At 39.9% G+C, this 21,670-nt stretch overlaps 1 protein-coding gene across 4 annotated transcripts in view; it reads left to right on the plus strand.

Moving 5' to 3' along the window:
• Positions 1–21,670, plus strand: part of UNC13C (unc-13 homolog C) — an 839,460-nt gene that overhangs the window by 172,200 nt on the left and 645,590 nt on the right. For 3 of the 4 annotated variants that reach the window (XM_086321016.1, XM_086321021.1, XM_086321015.1), the window contains one exon: positions 18,363–21,613. In XM_086321016.1, coding sequence (XP_086177142.1) covers positions 18,622–21,613 — 2,992 coding nt within the window. In that variant the 5' untranslated portion in view covers positions 18,363–18,621. Of the gene's footprint in view, positions 1–18,362; positions 21,614–21,670 lie in introns of those variants that run through there. The other variant, XM_086321018.1, reaches the window with a different exon arrangement.

Raw genomic sequence — 21,670 nt, forward strand, 5'->3', positions numbered from 1 at the left:
GTCTTATCAGTAGTTAAGTGCAAAAGTCTGTGGGGAGGATTATGCAAACATGTGTTTATATATGTCCTTTAATGTGTAGAGTACAGTGACGAGAAATTTTACTACCTCCATGGAAATATTTAATTTTTTGTGGATTTTTGTTTTCTAAAAAAGGTAATGACCTCAAGTGAACATGCATGAAGGCCTGAACCAAGGCAGTTAAGTCCTGGAATGAAAGGCGGCCTGGCAAATGAGAGAAATAGTCAAGTTTAGGACCATAAAATTTAGAACCAGGTAGAAGTTTGGAGCAAGTAAATCAAGGGATTAAAGCTGAACCTAGAGTTCTAGTCCGCATACCTAAGAGAATGCTGGTTTTGCTAATTAGTATTGTATGAGAAATTTAAAGAACTTTGTATTTCATGAATGAATACAAATTTGAATATATTGACTATTGAATTCAAATACTGAATGGGAGATGTTAATAGTTATTCAGACCAAACTGAATGGAATTAGCAAATAGGAATTAATGCAAAGATGAGAAGCTAGGTGCAGACATACTGATTTGGTTAGAGAAAGTTAGAGAAAAAAGAATAAAAGAAATCTGAAAAGAGGATGAGAGGCCAGCAAAAGACCTTGTTAGGGCCTCTTGGTAAGGAAGGACACTGACACTTACCTCTGCTGGTGTCTCATCATCCCTTAGACAAAATTCACTGGCCCTAGACCCAGGCCTAGAGAATAATCAGAAACAGGATCTGCTTCTTCTGTGGCCCTGTGGTCTCTTATTTCTGCTTTTGACACCCTGTGTTCATGCTTTTCTTTTTCTGAAAGTATGTTTTCACTGCTCAGTTTTCCCAAAGATCAAAAGTTGATTGCTCAGGTCACAACATTGTCACTTTCTTGTTGAAATGCCTGAAAGGATCTGACAAAATCTCCATGTTCCAACTCCCAGTTCCCAAGATATAAAAACTAATTGGCCCAGTTTCCATCATGTAACCACTCTGGCCAAAATACCACGTCCAGAGAGAGGCTGTGTTGTCACGGAGGTGTAGAGAATGACGAAAGAAAGGCTGAGTGGTTATTGGTTTCAGATGCAGCAGATAGGTTAGGGAATATTAACATTTGGTACAAATGTGCCCAATTAAAGAGAAATTTTAGTAGAGTTCTGAGGCTGAAATTGGGACAGCAAGAGGTTGAAGTAACTGACTTCAACTGAAGTGACTGAAGTGACTGACTCATGAGGAAGTAAAGATCAGAACTCCTCTGAGTTAGGTGAAAGGTGCAGTAGCCTGAGGGGGTAACAACACTGAAGGAAAGCTGAAGTCTCTTTTGTATGTTTTTTATTTACAATTGGGTAGGATATAAACATGCTTATTGCTTAGGTTGAATAAACCCAGTAGAGAGAAAGAGAATTAAGATAGAAGCCAGGGAAGAGATAATTGCTGGAGCATGATTCTAGAGGTGGTGAGAGATGATGCAATCAGGAGCACAGGAGGAGATATGACCTTTGGAAAGAAGACATTCTCATATCCACAAGATGTGCAGTGAACATACAATGCTGAAATTAATCTCTCTCTGAATACTTATTGTAGTTGTTCCAATTGGGTGACATTAAACCTGTGGATAACTTCAGTCTGCCTTCAGTCAAGGAGGCATCTGTGTCTGCTAGATTTCCAAGCAGATACGAGAATCGAGGTCTGGCCTTTGTGATGAGACTGGATGTCAAAGAACCTTTTCTTCCCTAAACAGGATGTCTTTCTGTTTATACATTTATGTCTTTGAGTATACAACCCAACTGCCTTTTTCAGCATTGCACGCTCTAACTGGGGAAACTAAAAAAATGCTAATTTTCATACTGAAATCAACTAAACAGGTTTTCACCATTCCAGGAAATTGACTCTCAAGTGTAATTTCCATCATCAAAGTACCTGCTATATTTTTTCCTAGAATGAGATTTGTAAGCAGTAAAATACACAGATTTCAGGTTTATAATTTGGACTTCCCAGGTGGCGCTAGTAGTACAGTGGTATAGAATCTGCCTGCGATGCAGGAGATGCAGGAGACACATGTTCAATCCTTGAGTGGGAAGATCCCCTGGAATAGGAAATGGCAACCTGCTCCAGTATTCTTGCCCGGAAAATTCCATGGGCAGAGGAGCCTGGCAGGCTACAGTCTATGGGGCTGCAAAGAGTCAGACATGAATGAGCAACAAAACACACACACACATACAAAAAAATGAACATACGTACTATCCCAAGTAAGATACAGAACATTTCCATCACCCCAAAGGTTTTATTATGTCACTTTCAAGTCAATTCCCATGCTTCACAGGCAACAACTTTTCAGATTTATGTTATCATAGATTAGTCTTGCTTTGAACTTTATATGAATGGAATCAGAGAGCATTTACTGTTTTGTGTCTGCCTTCCTTGCCCATCATGTTTTAAGATTTGTATGTAATAGTGGTTCATTTTTTATTGTTGTTTAGTGCTCCATTGTTTCAATATACTATAATTTGTATATACTTTCTCCTCCTGATGGACATTTTCCCACCTTTTTGCCATTATTAATAAGGCTGCACAGAAATTCTTATACAAGTTAGTTTGAAAAAATATGTCTTAATTTCTCCTGCATAAATACTTAGGAATGTAATTGCTAGACCTTAGTATAAGTGTCGGTTTAAGTCTACCAGAAACTACCAGATAGTTCTTAAAGTGATTATATTCTTTAACATTATCTTCTTTAATGCATACAAATTCTAGTTACTTTTCATCTTCTCTTGAATTTGGCATGTAACCAGTCTTTTAAAATTTTATCCATTCTCATCTGTATGAAATGAAATGGTATCTCATTTTTGGTTTTTAATTTGCATTTCCTGATATTTAATGTTATAGAACACATTCCCTTACCCCTATTGGCCAGCTTTCTTGCCTGGAAAATCCCATGGACAGAAGAACCTAGTGGGCTACAGTCCATAGGGTCGCAAAGAGTCGGACACACAGCAACTTAGCATGCACGCATACATTGACCAGTTAGAAATCAGTATGAAATCATCACTGATTACTAACACTTTGTGTTGCTTTGAAGGATATGCTCTTGCCATTATAGATCAAAAGCAATAAAATGAGCAAAATAAGCTAGCAAGTGCATAATCATCTATAAAGAATACTTTGTGAACAGATATTTAATTGAGACACTCAGGGTTAAGAGCTCTTTAGATTTCATTAATTAGACATGTGGACATCTAATCAATATACCAATTTGCCAGCAATACTCATAATTTCTTGTTATAGATATATTCAATGTAATTTTAGCATGAGGCATATTTGTGGTTGAAATATTAAAGCAACTCTTGTAGAAATACAATAATATATAATAAATTTGAACCTTGCTTTTATAGAATGTGTAATAATTACTTCAGCCAGGAGGGTATTAAATTTGTATTAAGAACAGGATAAATCCATTTCCCTGCCACCGTACTAACATTTAGGTCAAATTCTGTTTATGGTTGAACAGATTAGTAATAGTTCATCAAATATTGGTACATTTTTTATTGCTTTTTTCCCAATAAAAATTAAACAACTATTAAATGTTGGGTACCCTCATACATTCCATTAGGGAAGATAGATGCAAAAATGAGAGGTTATATTACCTCATGCTATTGCAATAATACATGTAACACAGTGTAGTGTAGTGTATCAGTGGTGTTCATGTGAGCCCATGACACAGATGAAGGGGCACATTAATTCCTACCTGGGTCATCAGAGAGACTTCTGCAGAGTGGTACTGCTTGACCTGGACCTAGAATCCAACTTGCCAAGTAGGGAATTTAAGTTACTCTGGCTGGCTTCATGAGTTTTGGCTTAAAGAACATTTTGTTGGAGTAAGGGAGGGAATGATAAGGAAGAAAGTGGATATTAATGAAACCAGACACTATGCCCCACCAAGAAACGTGACAGATGTGTTCACTCTCATTATCACATCATCGCACATATCTTGCAAACACCCCTAGGACATAGATAGTATAATTCCTGGTTTATATGCAAGGAATGTGAAATCTCTGTGGTCCCAATCCCAGTTTCAGAAATGTTAAAATATGTTTGTCTTAAAATCAATAAAATACTATAAAATCATTATTATGAGTTTTTATCCACTCCTTTAGAGTATGTAACATTTTAAAAGAAATAATTTTAAACTATATATAACACGACACATTTTTATCTTCCTCACAAGGCCTCAGAGTTGGTATGATTCTTACTCTCTCCTGAAAAACATTGGGCAGTTTGCTCTAGTCTGCTGCTGCTGCTGCTAAGTCGCTTCAGTCGTGTCCAACTCTGTGCGACCCCATAGACGGCAGCCCACCAGGCTTCCCCGCCCCTCGGATTCTCCAGGCAAGAACACTGGAGTGGATTGCCATTTCCTTCTCCAATGCATGAAAGTGAAAAGTGAAAGTGAAGTCACTCAGTCGTGTCCGACTCTTAGTGACTCCATGGACTTCAGCCTACCAGGCTCCTCTGTCCATGGATTCTCCAGGCAAGAGTACTGGAGTGGGGTGCCATTGCCTTCTCCATTGCTCTAGTCTAAATGGGTTCAAAAGAGGAGCCGTGTTACATTAGGACTCTCTTTTCTGTCTTATAGTCAGGAAGGGCATGGGGATAGAAGAAAGATCTGATCAGATCACAAGCTTATTGTTATGTATTAAAAACATAAATAATATCTAACATTTTTGAGTACTTCTGTGGTTCCAGGCACTCCTCTCATGATCTCTCATTTAATCCTTACAGCAATATGAAGGAGTTGGTACTGTTATTATCTCATTTGTCAGACGAGGAAACTTAGGAACAGAGAAGTTAAGCAGTTTGCTCACTGTATACAGAGAGCCAGGATTCACAGTAGACCACTTGGTCTGGCTTAAGCCTCCAACCCATGCCCCTCCCCTAATGTAACAAATAGTATATGTTGGAGCTCACCTGGGCACCAAATGGAATATGCCTTGTATTCACCAAAGATGGAAGTGCTCCCTGATAGAACCGTGGTCATCTTATTTGAACTGTGTGCTGTGTATGGTTTGGGAGCCACACTTATATTTAAATTCTACTCCCATCACTTGAGTAAGTCATAAGTTACTTACTTAGGGTCTCTGAGTCTCAGTTTTCTTGCTTTTAGAATGTGTGTGCTTAGTTGCTCAGTTGTGTCCGACTCTTTGCTACCCCATGGACTGTAGCCCGCCAGGCTCCTCTGTCCATGGGGATTCTCTAGGCAAGAACACTGGAGTGGGTTGCCATGTCCTCCTCCAGGGGGATCTTCCTAACGTAGGGATTAAACCCAGGTCTTCTGCAATGCAGGCAGATTCTTTACTGACTGAACCACCAGGGAAGCCCGTTTTTAGAATAAGAATAATATTTTACCTTATGAGGATTTAAGGATTAATCATTTTAAAATATTGAAGACAGAGTAATCATTTTCTATTAGGATGAAAACAGCAAAAAAGTGCTTGGGAAGCTCAGGCAGGGGCATGTAATTTGCTCTTACAGGGACTTGGGCCCCTGCCTTATCACAGGTCACTAGGCTGGTAGTGTGTCTCCAAGCAGCCTAGTAGGACAGAGACATGGGAAACATTAGAATTAGTGGCAACTTTTGCTCCAGGATGCTGTTTTTCCTCAGTCACCTTCCTTTACACAGCTTATGTGATAGTAAGAATTCCAATACATGATGAAAGTGCTTATAAGATTTTCTTACAGAAAGCTCTCTTAATATCAAAAGACTTTCTAGCTACAGAAAATTACTGATGTTGACCATAGAGAATCAAGGTCAAAGTCAAATCACTTAAAGATGGATTTAGATTGCTGCTTCTGAGAATGTTGCCATGGTAGGAAGATGCCAAATCCTTGGATGGATTGCCTTAGAAGAAGGTAGTGCAGCACAGGCAGGCAAAGCAGTGAAGCTGGGGCAGGAGACCTGTATTTTTGCTCCAGCTCTGCTGTTTGAACTCAGGCAAGGGTTTTGACCCTTTTAGGTTTTCATTTCATGTTGTGCACAATTTGAGGATGAGTGCTGATTGAACTGTACTCTCCAAGCCCCGGTACCTGTAGAGGGTCTGTATGGGCAGTAGCTAGTGTGGAAGCAGCAGGTAAAGTGAGCCTCCAGCACCGCTTCTTTAATTCAACCAAAGAGGCTCGGCTTTGATCAGTTATATTCATTGAATTTCTATGTCTGCTTTAGTTGGGGAAAATAGAGGTGGTGGTGGAATCTGAGGATAAAATCCAGGTAAACTAAAGCAATATGTCTCTGAAATGACATCATTCTAAGTTGCTCATCGGTAGCCAGTGTACCTGTGCTCTGCCTACTGTCCACGTCAGTGGGCAGAAGTTACGAAGACTGGGGGAAAAAAAGGTGGCAAAGACTTACTCTCCAGAGGAGTGTCTGTCATTCTAAGTTGCTCATCTGTAGCCAGTGTACCTGAGCTCTGCCTACTGTCCACATCAGTGGGCAGAAGTTACGAAGACTGGGGAAAAAAAAAAGTTGCAAAGACTTACTCTCCAGAGGAGTGTCTGTAGCTGCGAACAGGGCCAGGGCATGGCCAAGACAGTCAGTGGGTCAGGCTTATTCAAGGCTGCCTAGTGGCTCATATCTGCCCTTTTCTACCTCTTATCTCCTTTTGATGGGAAATTCTCCCCAATCTCATGCTTTTCTGTGTTTTCTCTGTTTTTCCCTCCTGCTCTTGAGGAATGTATTCATAAATCTTTTATACCAAGACACAAAGTGACTTACATGCCTTAAAACGTAAGAGCCCCTTGGTGAATTTGCATTTCAACAAAGACCAAATCTAAAATAAAAGTGACATAGCTTCTTGAGGCAAGAATTCTTCAAATGTATTACATAGGTGACCGCTTTTTTCCTTAGGGTTGGTTCTCACGGGAAGTAGATCTTAGTGTTTATGAGAAAGGACTCTGAAGCCAGTCAGTGTGGGTTGCATTTCTACCTGTGTCACTTCCCAGCTGTGTGTCCTTGGGTCAGTTACTTGGGTTCTCAGTTTCTTCATCTGTAAAATGGGGATCAATAACATTACCCACTGCAGATATTATAAACAAACTTTAATGTAGTAATCTCTACAAAGGAGTCGACAGAATATGGCATTTAATAAGCATTTTGAAAATGGAAAAAACATGTACAAGAGTATTTGATAAATAGTTTAGAAGAATAATGAAAGACTAAAGATCATGATTCAGAATATATGAAAAAGAGAAGATAAAGAAACTATTATGAAAACAATTAGTTCTTGATCTGTCTTTCTGAAGCCAGATTAGCTAGAGGACCAGAATAATACAGATGGTCTGCTGCTGCTGCTGCTTCTGCTGCTGTGTCGCTTCAGTCGTGTCTGACTCTGTGTGACCCCATAGCCCACCAGGCTCCCCCGTCCCTGGGATTCTCCAGGCAAGAACACTGGAGTGGGTTGCCATTTCCTTCTCCAATGCATGAAAGTGAAAGTGAAAGTAGGAAGTCACTCAGTCGTGTCCGACTTTCAGCGACCCCTTAGACTGCAGCCTACCAAGCTTCTCTGTCCATGGGATTTTCCAGGCAAGAGTACTGGAGTGGGGTGCCATTGCCTTCTCCGACAGATGATCTTACTTACAAAGCAAAATTAGAGACACAGATGTAGAGAACAAACATATGGATACTAAAGGGGAAAGGGGGAAGGTGGGATGAATTGAGAGACTGAGCTTGAGAAACATACACTATTGTTACTATGTATAAAATAGATCGGAGAAGGCAATGGCAACCCACTGCAGTACTCTTGCCTGGAAAATCCCATGGACGGAGGAGCCTGGTAGACTGCAGTCCATGGGGTCGCTAGGAGTTGGACATGACTGTATTACTTTCAAGTAGACAACCTGAGTGACTTCACTTTCACTTTCACTTTTCACTTTCATGCATTGGAGAAGGAAATGGCAACCCACTCCAGTGTTCTTGCCTGGAGAATCCCAGGGATGCAGGAGCCTGGTGGGCTGCCGTCTCTGGGGTCGCACAGAGTCGGAAACGACTGAAGTGACTTAGCAGCATAAAATAGATAGCTGAGAACCAAGTATATAGCACAGGGAACTCTTCTCAATTCTCTGTGGTCACCTAAAGGGGAAGGAAATCCAAAAACAGGGATACATGTATACATAAAGCTGATTTCACTTTCCTGTATTGCAGAAACTAACACAACATTACACAGCAACTGTACTCCAATAAAAAGAGAGAGACAATGGAGGAATAAACTAGTGTATCTATGGCACCATGAAGAAGCCTGGAGTAGAGGGTATGAAATAATCTGTACCCAGAGAATAAGAGGGAAAGCTATATTTAAGGAAAATAAGATGGAAATTAGTTCAAGGGATGGTTTGGAGTATTAGATATTACTTTAGGAGGCCAGTAAGCTATCATAATATTAAATGTCTGGAGTAAGGAGAATGTACATTATAGTGAAGGGAACAAGTTTGGAGTCTTGAGACCCAGGCAATACTTTGGCATCTATGAGACTCACCATCCATACCCATACACTGTGGATAATATCCTTATACGGTCATCAAGAAGATTATGAGTTGATACACACAAAAGTATTTTGTAGATTCCAAAGTGCTTATAGAATGATTGGTACTAGATGTCATTGTGGACTTCTAACCCAAAGTAGCAGCAATGGAGGTGAGTAAAAAATTGTAGATGGGCTATTGTTTGATTAAAAAAAAAACTCATAAAATACCTTATTAGCTAGAATAAAGAGGATATGAATCATTTGGCATTCATTCTTGGAGAATTGGGTTTTTCTGTTTATTAAAAATGATTTATTAGCTTCAGATAAACCTCTTGATCACTTTCTAGTTTGCTCATTTTTGTTGAAAACATTTTCTATGTATTGGTTTCTTGTTTGTATCTTAACTGGAGAAGGAAATGGCAATCCACTCCAGTACTCTTTCCTGGAGAATCCCATGGATGGAGGAGCCTGGTGGTCTACAGTCCATGGGTCACAAAGAGTCAGACACGACTGAGTGACTTCCCTTCCCTTTGTATCTTAACATAAGACACAAAAATAAATAGTTCTCAGGGACATCATTTCACATGCATTATTGTATTTCAGCAATTTTCATTGTCATAGTCATGTGACCATAAATTACATATACATATATATATACACAAAATTATTTTACTCCCTCATATAAAAAAGATACATACGATGGTTCTATTTTTAGCTTTTTAAGGCATCTCCATATTGTTCTCCATAGTGGCTATATCAATTTATTAATCCATTACTACCAACAGTGCAAAAAGTTTCCCTTTTTCCCACACCCTCTCCAGCATTTATTGTTTGTAGATTTTTTGATGGCCATTCTGACTGGTGTGAAGTGTTACTTCTTTATCGTTTTGATCTGCATTTCTCTAAGGAACAGTTAGAACTGGACATGGAACAACAGACTGGTTCCAAATAGGAAAAGGAGTACGTCAAGGCTGTATGTTGTCACCCTGCTTATTTAACTTACATGCAGAGTACATCATGAGAAACGCTGGGCTGGAAGAAGCACAAGCTAGAATCAAGATTGCTGGGAGAAATATCAGATATGCAGATGACACCACCATTATGGCAGAAAGTGAAGAGGAACTAAAAAGCCTCTTGATGAAAGTGAAAGAGGAGAGTGAAAAAGTTGGCTTAAAGTTCAACATTCAGAAAATGAAGATCATGGCATCTGGTCCCATCACTTCGTGGGAAATAGATGGGGAAACAGTGGAAACAGTGTCAGACTTTATTTTGGGGGGCTCCATAATCACTGCAGATGGTGATTGCAGCTATGAAATTAAAAGACACTTACTCCTTGGAAGGAAAGTTATGACCAACCTAGATAGCATCTTAAAAAGCAGAGACCTTACTTTGCCAACAAAGGTCTGTCTAGTCAAGGCAATGGTTTTTCCAGTGTTCATGTATGGATGTGAGAGTTGGACTGTGAAGAGAGCTGAGGGCCGAAGAATTGATGCTTTTGAACTGTGGTGTTGGAGAAGGCTCTTGAGAGTCCCTTGGACTGCAGAGATCCAAACAGTCCATTCTAAAGGAGATCAATCCTGGGTGTTCATTGGAAAGAATGATGCTAAAGATGAAACTCCAATACTTTGGCCACCTCATGCAAAGAGTTGACTCATTGGAAAAGACTCTGATGCTGGGAGGGATTGGGGGCAGAAGGAGAAGGGGACGACAGAGGATGAGATGGCTGGATGGCATCACCGACTCAAAGGACATGAGTTTGAGTGAACTCCGGGAGTTGGTGATGGACAGGGAGGCCTGGCGTGCTGCTATTCATGGGGTCGCAAAGAGTTGGACATGACTGAGCGACTGAACTGAACTGCACTGAATGATTAGTGATGTTGAGCATCTTTTCATGTGCCTCCTGGTCATCTGTATCCCTTCTTTGGCACAGGAAGCTCAGCTCAGTGCTCTGTGGTGACCTAGATGGGTGAGATGGGGAGCAGGGAAGTCCAGGAGGGAGGGGATATATGTGTATGTGCAGCTGATTCACTTCATTGTGCAGCAGAAACTAACACAACATTGTAAAGCAACTATACGCCAATCTAAAAAATAAAAACAACAAAAATGAAAGATATATAAGACAGGTATAAAATCCAATAAAGACTTTCTAAGGGAGGTTTTTTAAAACCTGATCTTTTTATTTTCTCATCACCTGCCTTGTCCCAGCTACATGCTGTTCCCTCCCATCAGCTCCCTGTGGCTAATGGTGTGACTAGCTTTCCCTTCCAGCTCCAGCTACCCTGGCTTGTTACTTTGCCGTGCTTTAAGGGTCCTGCTCATTGAGTTGTGTGGTCAGCACACAGGTCAGAGCTACTTTCCACTGGGCCTTCTGGCTCAGATGACCTGCCCCTGCACGTGGTTAGGTTTTGCTCTGTCTCTGCAACAGCCCTTCTTCCTTCCCACCTCATAGGAAGTATCTTCCAGCCAGCTGTTTTTCAAATCACCAAGAATTTACTGTTGAACAGATATTTGGTGACCTGTGTTCATATATTTCTCTTTGACTTATTCTTGGAAAATGTCTTTTAAACCAGCAGTCAGATAGTACAGGATATTTACTGTTGAGGTGCTGTAATGAGAAACAGAGGTTTTCTTGCTCTCTTCTGGTGGGGGATTAATGATCATCCTAACAGGGTCCTGAGTGCTTAACACAAAATCAATGCCAACAAAGGAGCAGTGAAGAGATTTCCCTATTGGGCTGGTAGCAGGGATTAAGCAGGTAGTAATAAACACAAGGTCAGAAACTCAAGTGGCAAGCCATGAGGTTCCTAGGCCAAAGGTGGGGATTCAGTTCAGAGTCAGGGACTGAGAGAGAAGAGTCATGCTGAAACACAGGGCAGAACTTGGGGAGGCAACCTGGTAGGGCCTCTTTCTCAGATCATCCTCTTTCTCTTCTCTCCCTTGCAAGTTAGCATTCAGATACCCAGGTCACCTATTTTATTGCATTTGATAAGGAACTTAGAATTGTTTATTGATCTGAAAAGACTTTAACTTAATTTTGGTAATGATTTAGTAATAAATTGCTGACTGTTCAAAGGTTCACTAGCTCTTTTAGCCCACAAGGACACCTACTGTTGAGGTCATACTAAATAGCTTTTTTACAAAATGGACTTGTTAACACACTGGCAACAAATATTTTAATCCCCATCAGACCATAATATTCAATTTGGAGTTGATACATTCTCAGTCCAAATCTGGGGCCTGGAGTCAAGACTGTGTTGCTTGTTAATTGCATGTACTAAGTCAAGTTTCCTTGAAAACTCTAAACCTCAGCTTCCTTTTCTGGAAAATAATAATACTAATTTCACCCAATTATTATGGGATTAAAATGAAGTGAGGCAAATTTTAAAAAATTATATACACAGTGCTTGGAACATAATAAGTAATAATTAAATATTACTACTAAGTGTCTCATAACATGTCTCATAACATAGTCTAGCATTTTAATCTCTCTCAAAGATTTCCTGCCAAAAACTTTACATCGTACCCCCAAACATCATTACTGAAAATAATGTGCATGCATACTAAGCCTCTTCAGTCATGACTGACTCTGTGCAACTCTATGGACTGTAGCCCACCAGGATCCTCTGTCCATGGGATTCTCCAGGCAAGAATACTTGAGTGAGTTGCCTTTTTCTCTTCCAGGGTATCTTCCCAACAGAGGGGTCAAACCTGCATCTCTTATCTCTCCTGCACTGGCAGGCAGGTTCTTTACCAGTAGCACCACCTGTAAGATTAATTAATTAAAGGGCTTCCCAGGTGGTGATAGTGGTAAGAAACCTGCCTGCCAATACAGGAGCCTCAGGAGACAGTTCAATCACTGGGTCAGAAAGATTCCCTGCAGGAGGGTTGCATGGCAACCCACTCTAATATTCTTGCCTGGAGAATGCCTTGGACAAAGGAACCTGGCAGGCTACAGTGTATAGGGTTGCACAGAGTCAGACATGACCGAAGTGACTTAGCATGCACACATGTATGTAATTAAAGTAATACAACTGGACGGTAAATATAAGATTCTGAATTCAAGTAGTTAAGCATCATATGATGCATATGATGATAGACTGGTCTCCCCGCCCCTCCTCAACCCCTTCTCCTCCCACATATCTTTTACTGATATTGATTTTGTCCTGATCTGGGCTACTAACAATTTTTTTTTAAATAGAACTTTAGAGAAGAGAGTAGATCTGTGGGTTTGTATATGGTGCATTTTAGGACTTGTGTCCATTACCACTGGTAACATTCACTTTGTATGCAGCTGATAGCTTCATTGATCCCAGGTCTAAGGACCAAGATATCTTTTTGCTTCAGTTGTTTTTCATAAAGCTCTGGTGGAAGGTATTGAGAGAGAGGATAACATGGTGCTGCTCACTAGCTGTGTAATTTTGGTTGTCTCTTAATCTCTTTGAACCTCTTGTTTCCTCATCTATAAAATGGACATAATAATGTCTTCTTCAGAGAGTTTCTGTGAGGATTATTTGGGATTGTTTAAGTATCTTGAGGGCTTCCCTGGAAGCTCAGATGGCAAAGAATCTGCTTGCAATGCAGGAGACCCAGGTTTGATCCCTGGGTTGGGAAGATCCCCCGGAGAAAAGAATAGCAACCCACTGCCAGTATTCTTACCTGGAGAATTCCATAGACAGACTGTAGCCTGGTGAACTACAGTCCATGTGGTCTCAAAGAGTTGGACATGAATGAGCAACTAACACACACACAAGTTTCTAAAACACAAAGGTGCTCATTAATGTTAGCTTCCTGCTGTATCCTGCCCACTTGCTTGAAGGAAGCTCTGCAGGTGATATTTGAGACTCACCAGCCTCGTTAGGGGCTTCCCAGGTGGCTCAGTGATAAAGAATCTGTCTGCAATACAGGAGATGTGAGATGGATTTCTGGGTCAAGAAGATCCCCTGGAGAAGGAAATGGCAACCCACTCCAGTGTTCTTGCCTGGGAAATCTCATGGACAGAGGAGCCTAGCGGGTTACAGTTCATGGGGTTGCACAAAGTATTAAATGTGACTTAGCAACAAAACAACAACCACAAACCTTGGTAAGGTAGCTATGGCTTTGTAATGAAATTGTAACAGAGGTTGAGAAAGAGAACCCAGTAACTGGGAAGGTGAGATTTCTATATTGGAAATTTGCCTCTGGACCATGTAGGTATAAAGCATTCTCTATTTCCCCTCCAATTGCTTCTTTTTAGTATTTTTTTCTTTGTTTGTTTTTCATGTCATCCTCCAACTGAGTAGAGTTCCTAGGTTGCCTCCCATTTCTATCTATCTTAATGTTCACAACAGATACCACATGATGAATCTTCTGTGAATACTTCTTTCATCTTTTCAACATACTTCTTAGTTCTAATGGTAACTAATAGGTACTGGGCTCTGCACTGTTTTAGATACTCTTCTAAGAACTTTACATGTGTTAACTCATTACAATTATCCCATGAGGAGATACTATTTTTGTTCCAATTTAATCAGTGTACAAGTGATTCCCTTTTCTCCACATCCCCTCCAGCAATTATTTTTTTGTATACTTTTTGATGATGGCTACTCTGACTGATGTGAGGATAACCTCAGTGTAGTGTTGATTTGTATTTTTCTTAAAATCAGTGATGTTGAGCATCTTTTCATGTGCCTCTTGGCCATCTGTATGTCTTCCTTGGACAAATGTCTGTTTAGGTTTTTCATCCATTTTTTGGTTGGGTTATTTGTTGTTGGTTTTTTTTTTTGTTTGTTTGTTATTGCACTGCATGAACTGCATATATTTTGGAGAAACAAACAATATTGTAAAACAACTATACTCCAATAGAAAGTAAAAATATGGAATAAAAAGAAGAAAAAAATATACAAGTGAAGGCAGTATAGAAGTGACTTTCTCATGCTTATATGGCTAATATGCCTCATCCAGAAGCTGTGCTGAAAACAAAAAACCATTAGTGCCCCCTCATCAAATGGAGCTTCTGAACCTAAGTTTCAGAGATTTCCACATTCTATTTACATTTTGTCCATGCAGACCCATCCTCCTTTAGTTCCCATCTCTCTCCAAGGTGGGTGCTTCTTCATTTTTAACATGATGTGAATGTTTGTGATGCCTACCTTCTGCGTATACTGATTTTCTTTATCTGGATCATTTAAGGCCAAGTTCAGCTAGTTCGGGCTTCTTGGAATCTTTATAACCCATCTTCGAGTTTATGGGCTTGTTACTTGTTCATTCATTCATTTGTGCTTGTATTTATTTATTTGCCCAACAAATATTGTAAGTCTAATATATATCGAGCAATTTGAATATTTAAAGTTAAATAGATCATAGCCCCTGCCCCCTCAAATCACATTTGAGATATAGACACATAACTATTTCACACAAATAACTGTTATATTCTAAGAATTACCATAACAAATGTGCATTCAAGGCATTGGGGGAGCACAGAGGAGGAGTGCTGGAGTCTAAAGGAGGTCAAACAAGGTGATGCTAATCCCTGCTGGATTTAAGATGTTTAGTTGCCTTAGAGACATTCATGAGTAAGATGTGGAGATAGAGGGGACAGGAAAGAAATGAAGCCAGAAGGAACAGCATGGGCAAAAGCACGTCGGGGAGGCAACAATACAATGATCACAGAACTGTTACTATTTCCGTGTGTCTTAGGCAGACATGCTTCTGGAAGTGACAGGGCATGAAACTACTGAGATAGTGATTTAAGTGGAAGGATTTACATCTTTTAAATGTATTAATTTTAAGAAAGGTTGATTTGAGAGAAGAGCCAACTTAGAGTTAGGAAGACTATATAGGATACAATTGTAGTAGTCCAGATGAGAAATTGTGGAGTTCAGCACTGAGGCATCACTAGTAAGATGAGTGAACATATATAGGGTATGGAAATATGATGGATCATATTGAATCTAGAATGATTCCTGGCTATATGTCTTGGGGAAGTCAATAATTAGGATATGATATTAAATTGAGATTAATCATTCAAGAAAATGACTAGGTATTTGATGGAGTTTATATTTGGACAACCAGCTGATGATATTTAATAAGTGACTGAAATGTGGGTTAATTTCTAACTTTCTGTGAGTTTGGAGGTAAGTATGCCTCTGTGAAACCATCACCAAGATTGTGTTATGAACACAAGATCTACCTTCTTAGCAAAATTTTGGGTATGCAGTATTATTAACTGGGAGAAGGCAATGGCACCCCACTCCAGTGCTATTGCCTGGAAAATCCCATGGATGGAGGAGCCTTGTAGGCTGCAGTCCATGGGGTCGCTAAGAGTCGGACACAACTGAGTGACTTCACTTTCACTTTCCACTTTCATGCATTGGAGAAGGAAATGGCAACCCACTCCAGTGTTTTGGCCTGGAGAATCCCAGGGATGGAGAAGCCTGGTAGGCTGCAGTCCATGGGGTCGCACAGAGTCGGACACGACTGAAGCGACTTAGCAGCAGCAGCAGTATTATTAACTAAAGGCACTGTGATGTACAGTAGGTCTTCAGGGCTTCTTCAACTTGCACGACTGAAACATTGTACCTTTTGGACCAATTCTTCAATAACTATTTATCAAATGTTTTTATGTATGCTGGGTTCAGGATGTTTAAAACTGGACAAGTCATATTCTTCCCATTAAATAGGACATAGTCCAGGGGATGGAAACAGGAATGAGAGTACAGTAGGGAATAATATGTATTGCTTATGCACTGGCTTGCAGGAGAGTGTGGCAAAGAGAGAGAAAAGCTCAGTGTGGGTGGTCAGTGAAGTCTTCACTGAACAAATGATTCTGAAGCTGAAACACAATTTTTATAGACAAGGAGGGCTAGACATGAATGATATTCTAGGTGGAGAGAACAGAAAAGTTATTGAGGTGTGAAAGAGAGTAGAGCTTGTAGTGAATAACAAGTTGTTCCATGTGGTTAGAATACAGAACAAGTGAGTTCATCTGTGCAACTGTGTCCACATACCCTCAGGTTTGCATTTTGAAGCAGGGCATCACTGCAGGTTAAATTTTCCTGTTCAAAATTGTTCCAACCATTATTGTCTAGATCATTGGCTCTGAATTAGTAACACAGGTCAGGAAGCCTGAACACAATTTCATGAAAATATTAGAGGCATTGACAAAATTCCTGCTTTCATCTAAACAAAAATCAGGTATTTGTTTCAAGGTTTGGGAAACCCAGGATCTTCGACAGAGTGATTAGTAGAACAATTTATTTTACTGAAGTTGGCTTTTAAATAATTTATCTACTCTACTGCTACTTAACTTTCCAATATGTCTTTTTTTTCCCCATAGGAGAAGTTGCATAGGGGTACAATAAATGTTTTTTGAATTTAATTCAGAAATTAATTTCTTGACATTTTTATTATTAGAAAACAGGTCCTGGCATGTAATTCTGAATGACTGACAAATTGTTTCAGACAAGCAAAATTTGACTCTGACTGTTTATGAAATCCAGAAGACATGGATTTAGAGTCTGTCTCTCTCCATCTTTTTGCTTCCTTCTTGCATTGCAGTGCCCTGTCTCCTATGAAACTTGGCTCCTGGCCAGAGAATGTATTCCCCAAGTCCCTGCAGAATCCTAGTGAAGTGAAATTGGCAGATTTCCAAATGGAGGGAGCTGATAAAGAGCCATCAGGCTCCTAAAACAATGTGTAGTTTATGATGTATTCTTTAAAGAATTAGAACATTTATCTACTCAAATCCATAGCTTGATATCAACAAAGATTTTTGGTCATTACTATTACTCTGTGATATATTTCAGTGATGAAATAGTTCAAGTCAACAAAATTATATGTGAATACCTATTGCATACAAGGCACAGTGCTGGTAAACCAGAAAAATTAATGTAAACTGTCATTGTTGTCCAGATAATTCAAGAAGCTAACTATCACAAATATGACTTAGTTATGTGGTCATTTACATTATAAAACACCAAATCATAGGATGAATTATATATCCAACCAGTTTTTTAGTATCTTTAGACATGTTTTATTTGTGGTACAATCTCTTTTTGTGATTTGGCACTCTATCTTCAGTTATCATCTTAACCCTAGGGATGGGTTTCCTGCCACCTGCCACAAGTCTGCACTGGTTGGTTAGGGTGGCTTTGCTTTTCCAAGCCACATTCTCTAAGAACTTAGATGTATTATCCTTATTTTCAAATATAAGGTTTTCCTATTGTGTTTTTGTTGTTATTATATGCCTAAATATTATATAATTGTCTATTTTTTCAATTCATGATACTCCATTGACAAATTTGATGTCTATACAGGATGCATTTTCTCTTGGTATTTACATCATCCTATGAAATATTTTCTTACTTGGATTTCTTTAATCATTATTTAAGAAATTATCAATCATTGAATACCTAGAAAAGTAAGACTATTTGAATAAGAAAAAATCTTAAGTACATGAATAATATTAATTCAGTGAATTTTAAATGTTTGAGGTGGGGCAAATATATTTAAATTGAAATGTAATATTTGTATAAGTAAATGTAATTTTAGGAAAAGATATAAAATGGAAATGATAAGCTCATATAGTGAATATATAATAGTTATTAAAATTTGCCTGTCATCTTATACAAACTTTTCTAAATAATTACTATTACCTTTACTAGTATTTTAACTGTGTCTACCCATAAGCGATTTAGGAAAAGGAAATGATAATTTAAACACAGTTATCGGTTCTGCTTTCCTTACCTAGTTGTTTTAAAACTGTGTGTTGAAATTTCTGTGTCCCCTCTGCAATTTTTCACACACTGTGTATCTTGAAGAGTTCAAAAACTGTTAGCCATGGGCTAAATCTAGGATCAAATTCTGATATTGACTTTGTAATTCCTTTTTTCAGGTACTGCCTGAAGTTATGTGGAAATGAGAGTGACTCATGAAACCCTTCCTCCAAGAGAGAATGAATGTCTTTCATAAATGGAGCCTGGCTTCTGGTTTTCCCAGGACAGTGACACTGTGGCAGCCACAGTGGCCCTTCCTGCTATTTTCACTGATTCACAGAACATCTGAACAGTGATGCTGGCCTTGGATTTACAGAGTTCCATCCTGATACATTATTTACTTTCCTGGGACAGAAAAGCTTGCTCTAATTGCTCTCCATGGTGGCTAATGTTTTCAAGAGCCTGATTTTACCTTACATCCATAAGCTTTGCAAAGGAATGTTTACAAAGAAATTGGGAAATACAACCAAAAAAAAAGAGAATCGTCAGCCAAAAAAAGATCAAGACCTTCCTGTTGCTGGCCAGACCAAAACCCCCAAATTTTCTAACACCTTGAAAAGCACGGTAAAGAAGCTTGCAAAGTGTTCATCCACTCGCAACTTATCCACCAAAGAAGAGGAGGCTAACAAAGAATTTTCTCTCTCCCCCACATTCAGTTACCGAGTAGCTATTGCCAATGGCCTCCAGAAGAAGATTCATGTAACCAACGGTGATCATGAGGAGCTCCTTCAGGAGTTATCTTCCACTGAGAGCTCCTACTCAGAATCACTCAGTGAACTAAGGAGCAGTACAGAAAACCAGGCACAGTCAGCACTCATGATGCCCGTTAGACGCAACAGGAAGAGCTCCAGCAGCCTGGCGCCCTCAGAGGGGAGTTCCGACGGGGAACGCACTCTGCAGAGCTTAAAGCTAGGAGCTTTACGCAAACTGAGGAAATGGAAAAAGAGTCAAGAGTGTGTCTCCTCGGATTCAGAGTTGAGCACAATGAAGAAAACCTGGGGAATCAGAAGCAAATCTTTGGACCGAACTGCCCGAAACCCAAAGACCAACGCCCTGGAGCCTGGATTCAGTTCCTCTGTCTGCATTAGCCAAACGCAGGATGTCATGGAAATGATCTTTAAGGAACTTCAGGGAATAAGTCAGATAGAAACAGAACTTTCTGAACTCCGAGGGCATGTCAATGCTCTCAAGCATTCCATTGATGAGATCTCCAGCAGCGTGGAGGTTGTGCAAAACGAAATTGAGCAGCTGCGGACAGGGTTTGTCCAGTCTCGGAGGGAAACTAGAGACATCCATGATTATATTAAACACTTAGGTCATGTGGGAAGCAAAGCAAGCCTGAGATTTTTAAATGTGCCCGAAGAAAGATTTGAATATATTGAAAGTGTGGTGTACCAAGTTCTAATAGATAAAATGGGTTTTTCCGATGCACCAAATGCTATTAAAATTGAATTTGCTCAGAGGATAGGACACCAAAGGGATTGCCCGAATGCAAAGCCTCGACCCATCCTTGTGTACTTTGAAACCCCTCAGCAAAGGGATTTAGTTTTAAAAAAATCCTATAAACTCAAAGGAACAGGCATCGGAATCTCAACAGATATTCTTACTCATGACATCAAAGAAAGAAAAGAAAGAGGGATACCATCCTCCCAGACATATGAAAGCATGGACATAAAGCTGTCTACTCCAGAGCCCAGACTTAAGAAGAACAGTTGGCACTCTCCTGATGACAGTGATGGAGAGCTGGCATCTGATCTCAATAGAAACAGTTATGCTGTACTTTCCAAGTCAGAGTTTCCAACAAAAGGAAGTGCTTCCAAGTCAAGTTCAAAATCACACAATGCTAGAGCCAAGAATAAAACTGCTAGTAGCAGCAAAATTGCAAATAAATCAGAATATGATAAACTTTCTTCACATTTGCCAGAATCGGATAACTTGGCCAAACAAACCACAACCCATTATGCAGATGTGACACCTCTCTGGCACTCACAGAGTGATTTTTTCACTGCTAAACTTAGCCGTTCTGAATCTGATTTTTCCAAATTGTGTCAATCTTATTCAGAGGAATTTTCAGAAAATCAGTTTTTCACTAGAACTAATGGAAGTTCCCTCATGTCTTCTTCAGACCGGGAACTTTGGCAGAGGAAACAGGAGGGCACCCCTACCATGTATGACAACCCTCAGGATCAGGGTTTGAATGGGGCTCCTCTGGGTGTCCAAGGGCAGAGTGAAATTGAATACACAGAAACCGTGGACAGTGGAGTGAGTAATGGCATGGTGTGTGCTTCTGGAGACCAGAGCCACTACAGTGATTCTCAGCTCTCTTTACATGAAGATCTTTCTCCATGGAAAGAATGGAATCAAGAAGAGCAAGGAGCCGATTTAGGTTTGGATTCATCTACCCAGGAAGCTTTTGACTATGACACAAACAGTCTATCTGATCAACCACTTGATGTTTACCATAAAGACCTAGAAGACTTGGGAAAGGGCCACAGTGACCTTCAGGATGACTCTGAGAGTTATGATTTAACCCAAGATGACAACTCATCTCCATGCCCTGGGCTGGATAATGAACCACAAGGACAGTGGGTTGGCCAGTATAATTCTTATCAGGAACCTAATTCTAATGAGCTGTACCAAAACCAAAACCAGTTGTCCATGATGTATCGAAGTCAAAGTGAATTGCAAAGTGATGATTCAGAGGATGCCCCACCCAAATCTTGGCATAGTCGATTAAGCATCGACCTTTCCGATAAGGCTTTCAGCTTCCCAAAATTTGGATCTACACTACAGAGAGCTAAGTCAGCCTTGGAAGTGGTATGGAACAAAAGCACACAGAGTCTCAGTGGGTATGAGGACAGCGGCTCTTCCTTAATGGGGAGATTTCGGACATTATCCCAATCAACTGCAAATGAATCGAGTACAACCCTTGACTCTGATGTCTACACAGAACCTTATTATTACAAAGCAGAGGATGAAGAGGACTATAGTGAACCAGTGGCTGATAATGAAACAGATTATGTTGAAGTAATGGAACAAGTCCTTGCTAAGCTAGAAAACAGGACTAGTGTTACTGAAACAGATGAACAAATGCCGGAGTATGATCACCCTTCATATGAAACCCCTTATGAAACCCCACAAGATGAGGGTTATGATGGGCAGGCAGATGATGTGGTTAGTGAAGGGGGATTGGAACCCTTAAATGAAGCACCGGCTGAAATGGAAATGAAAGAAGACGAAAACCAAAACATCCCTGAACAACTAGTGGAAGTCACAAAGCCAAAGAGGATTCGTCCCTCTTTCAAAGAAGCAGCTTTGAAAGCCTATAAGAAGCAAATGGCAGAACTGGAAGAGAAGATCCTGGCTGGAGGTATTTATGTTTAACTGCTATATTATGAGCTCATTGGGTTGTGTTCTTTAGAACATG

This window comes from Bos grunniens, chromosome 10, assembly GCF_055505025.1.
Source record: "Bos grunniens cultivar Pamir isolate PY7600 chromosome 10, Bosgru_T2T1.0, whole genome shotgun sequence".
Taxonomy (NCBI): domain Eukaryota; kingdom Metazoa; phylum Chordata; class Mammalia; order Artiodactyla; family Bovidae; genus Bos; species Bos grunniens.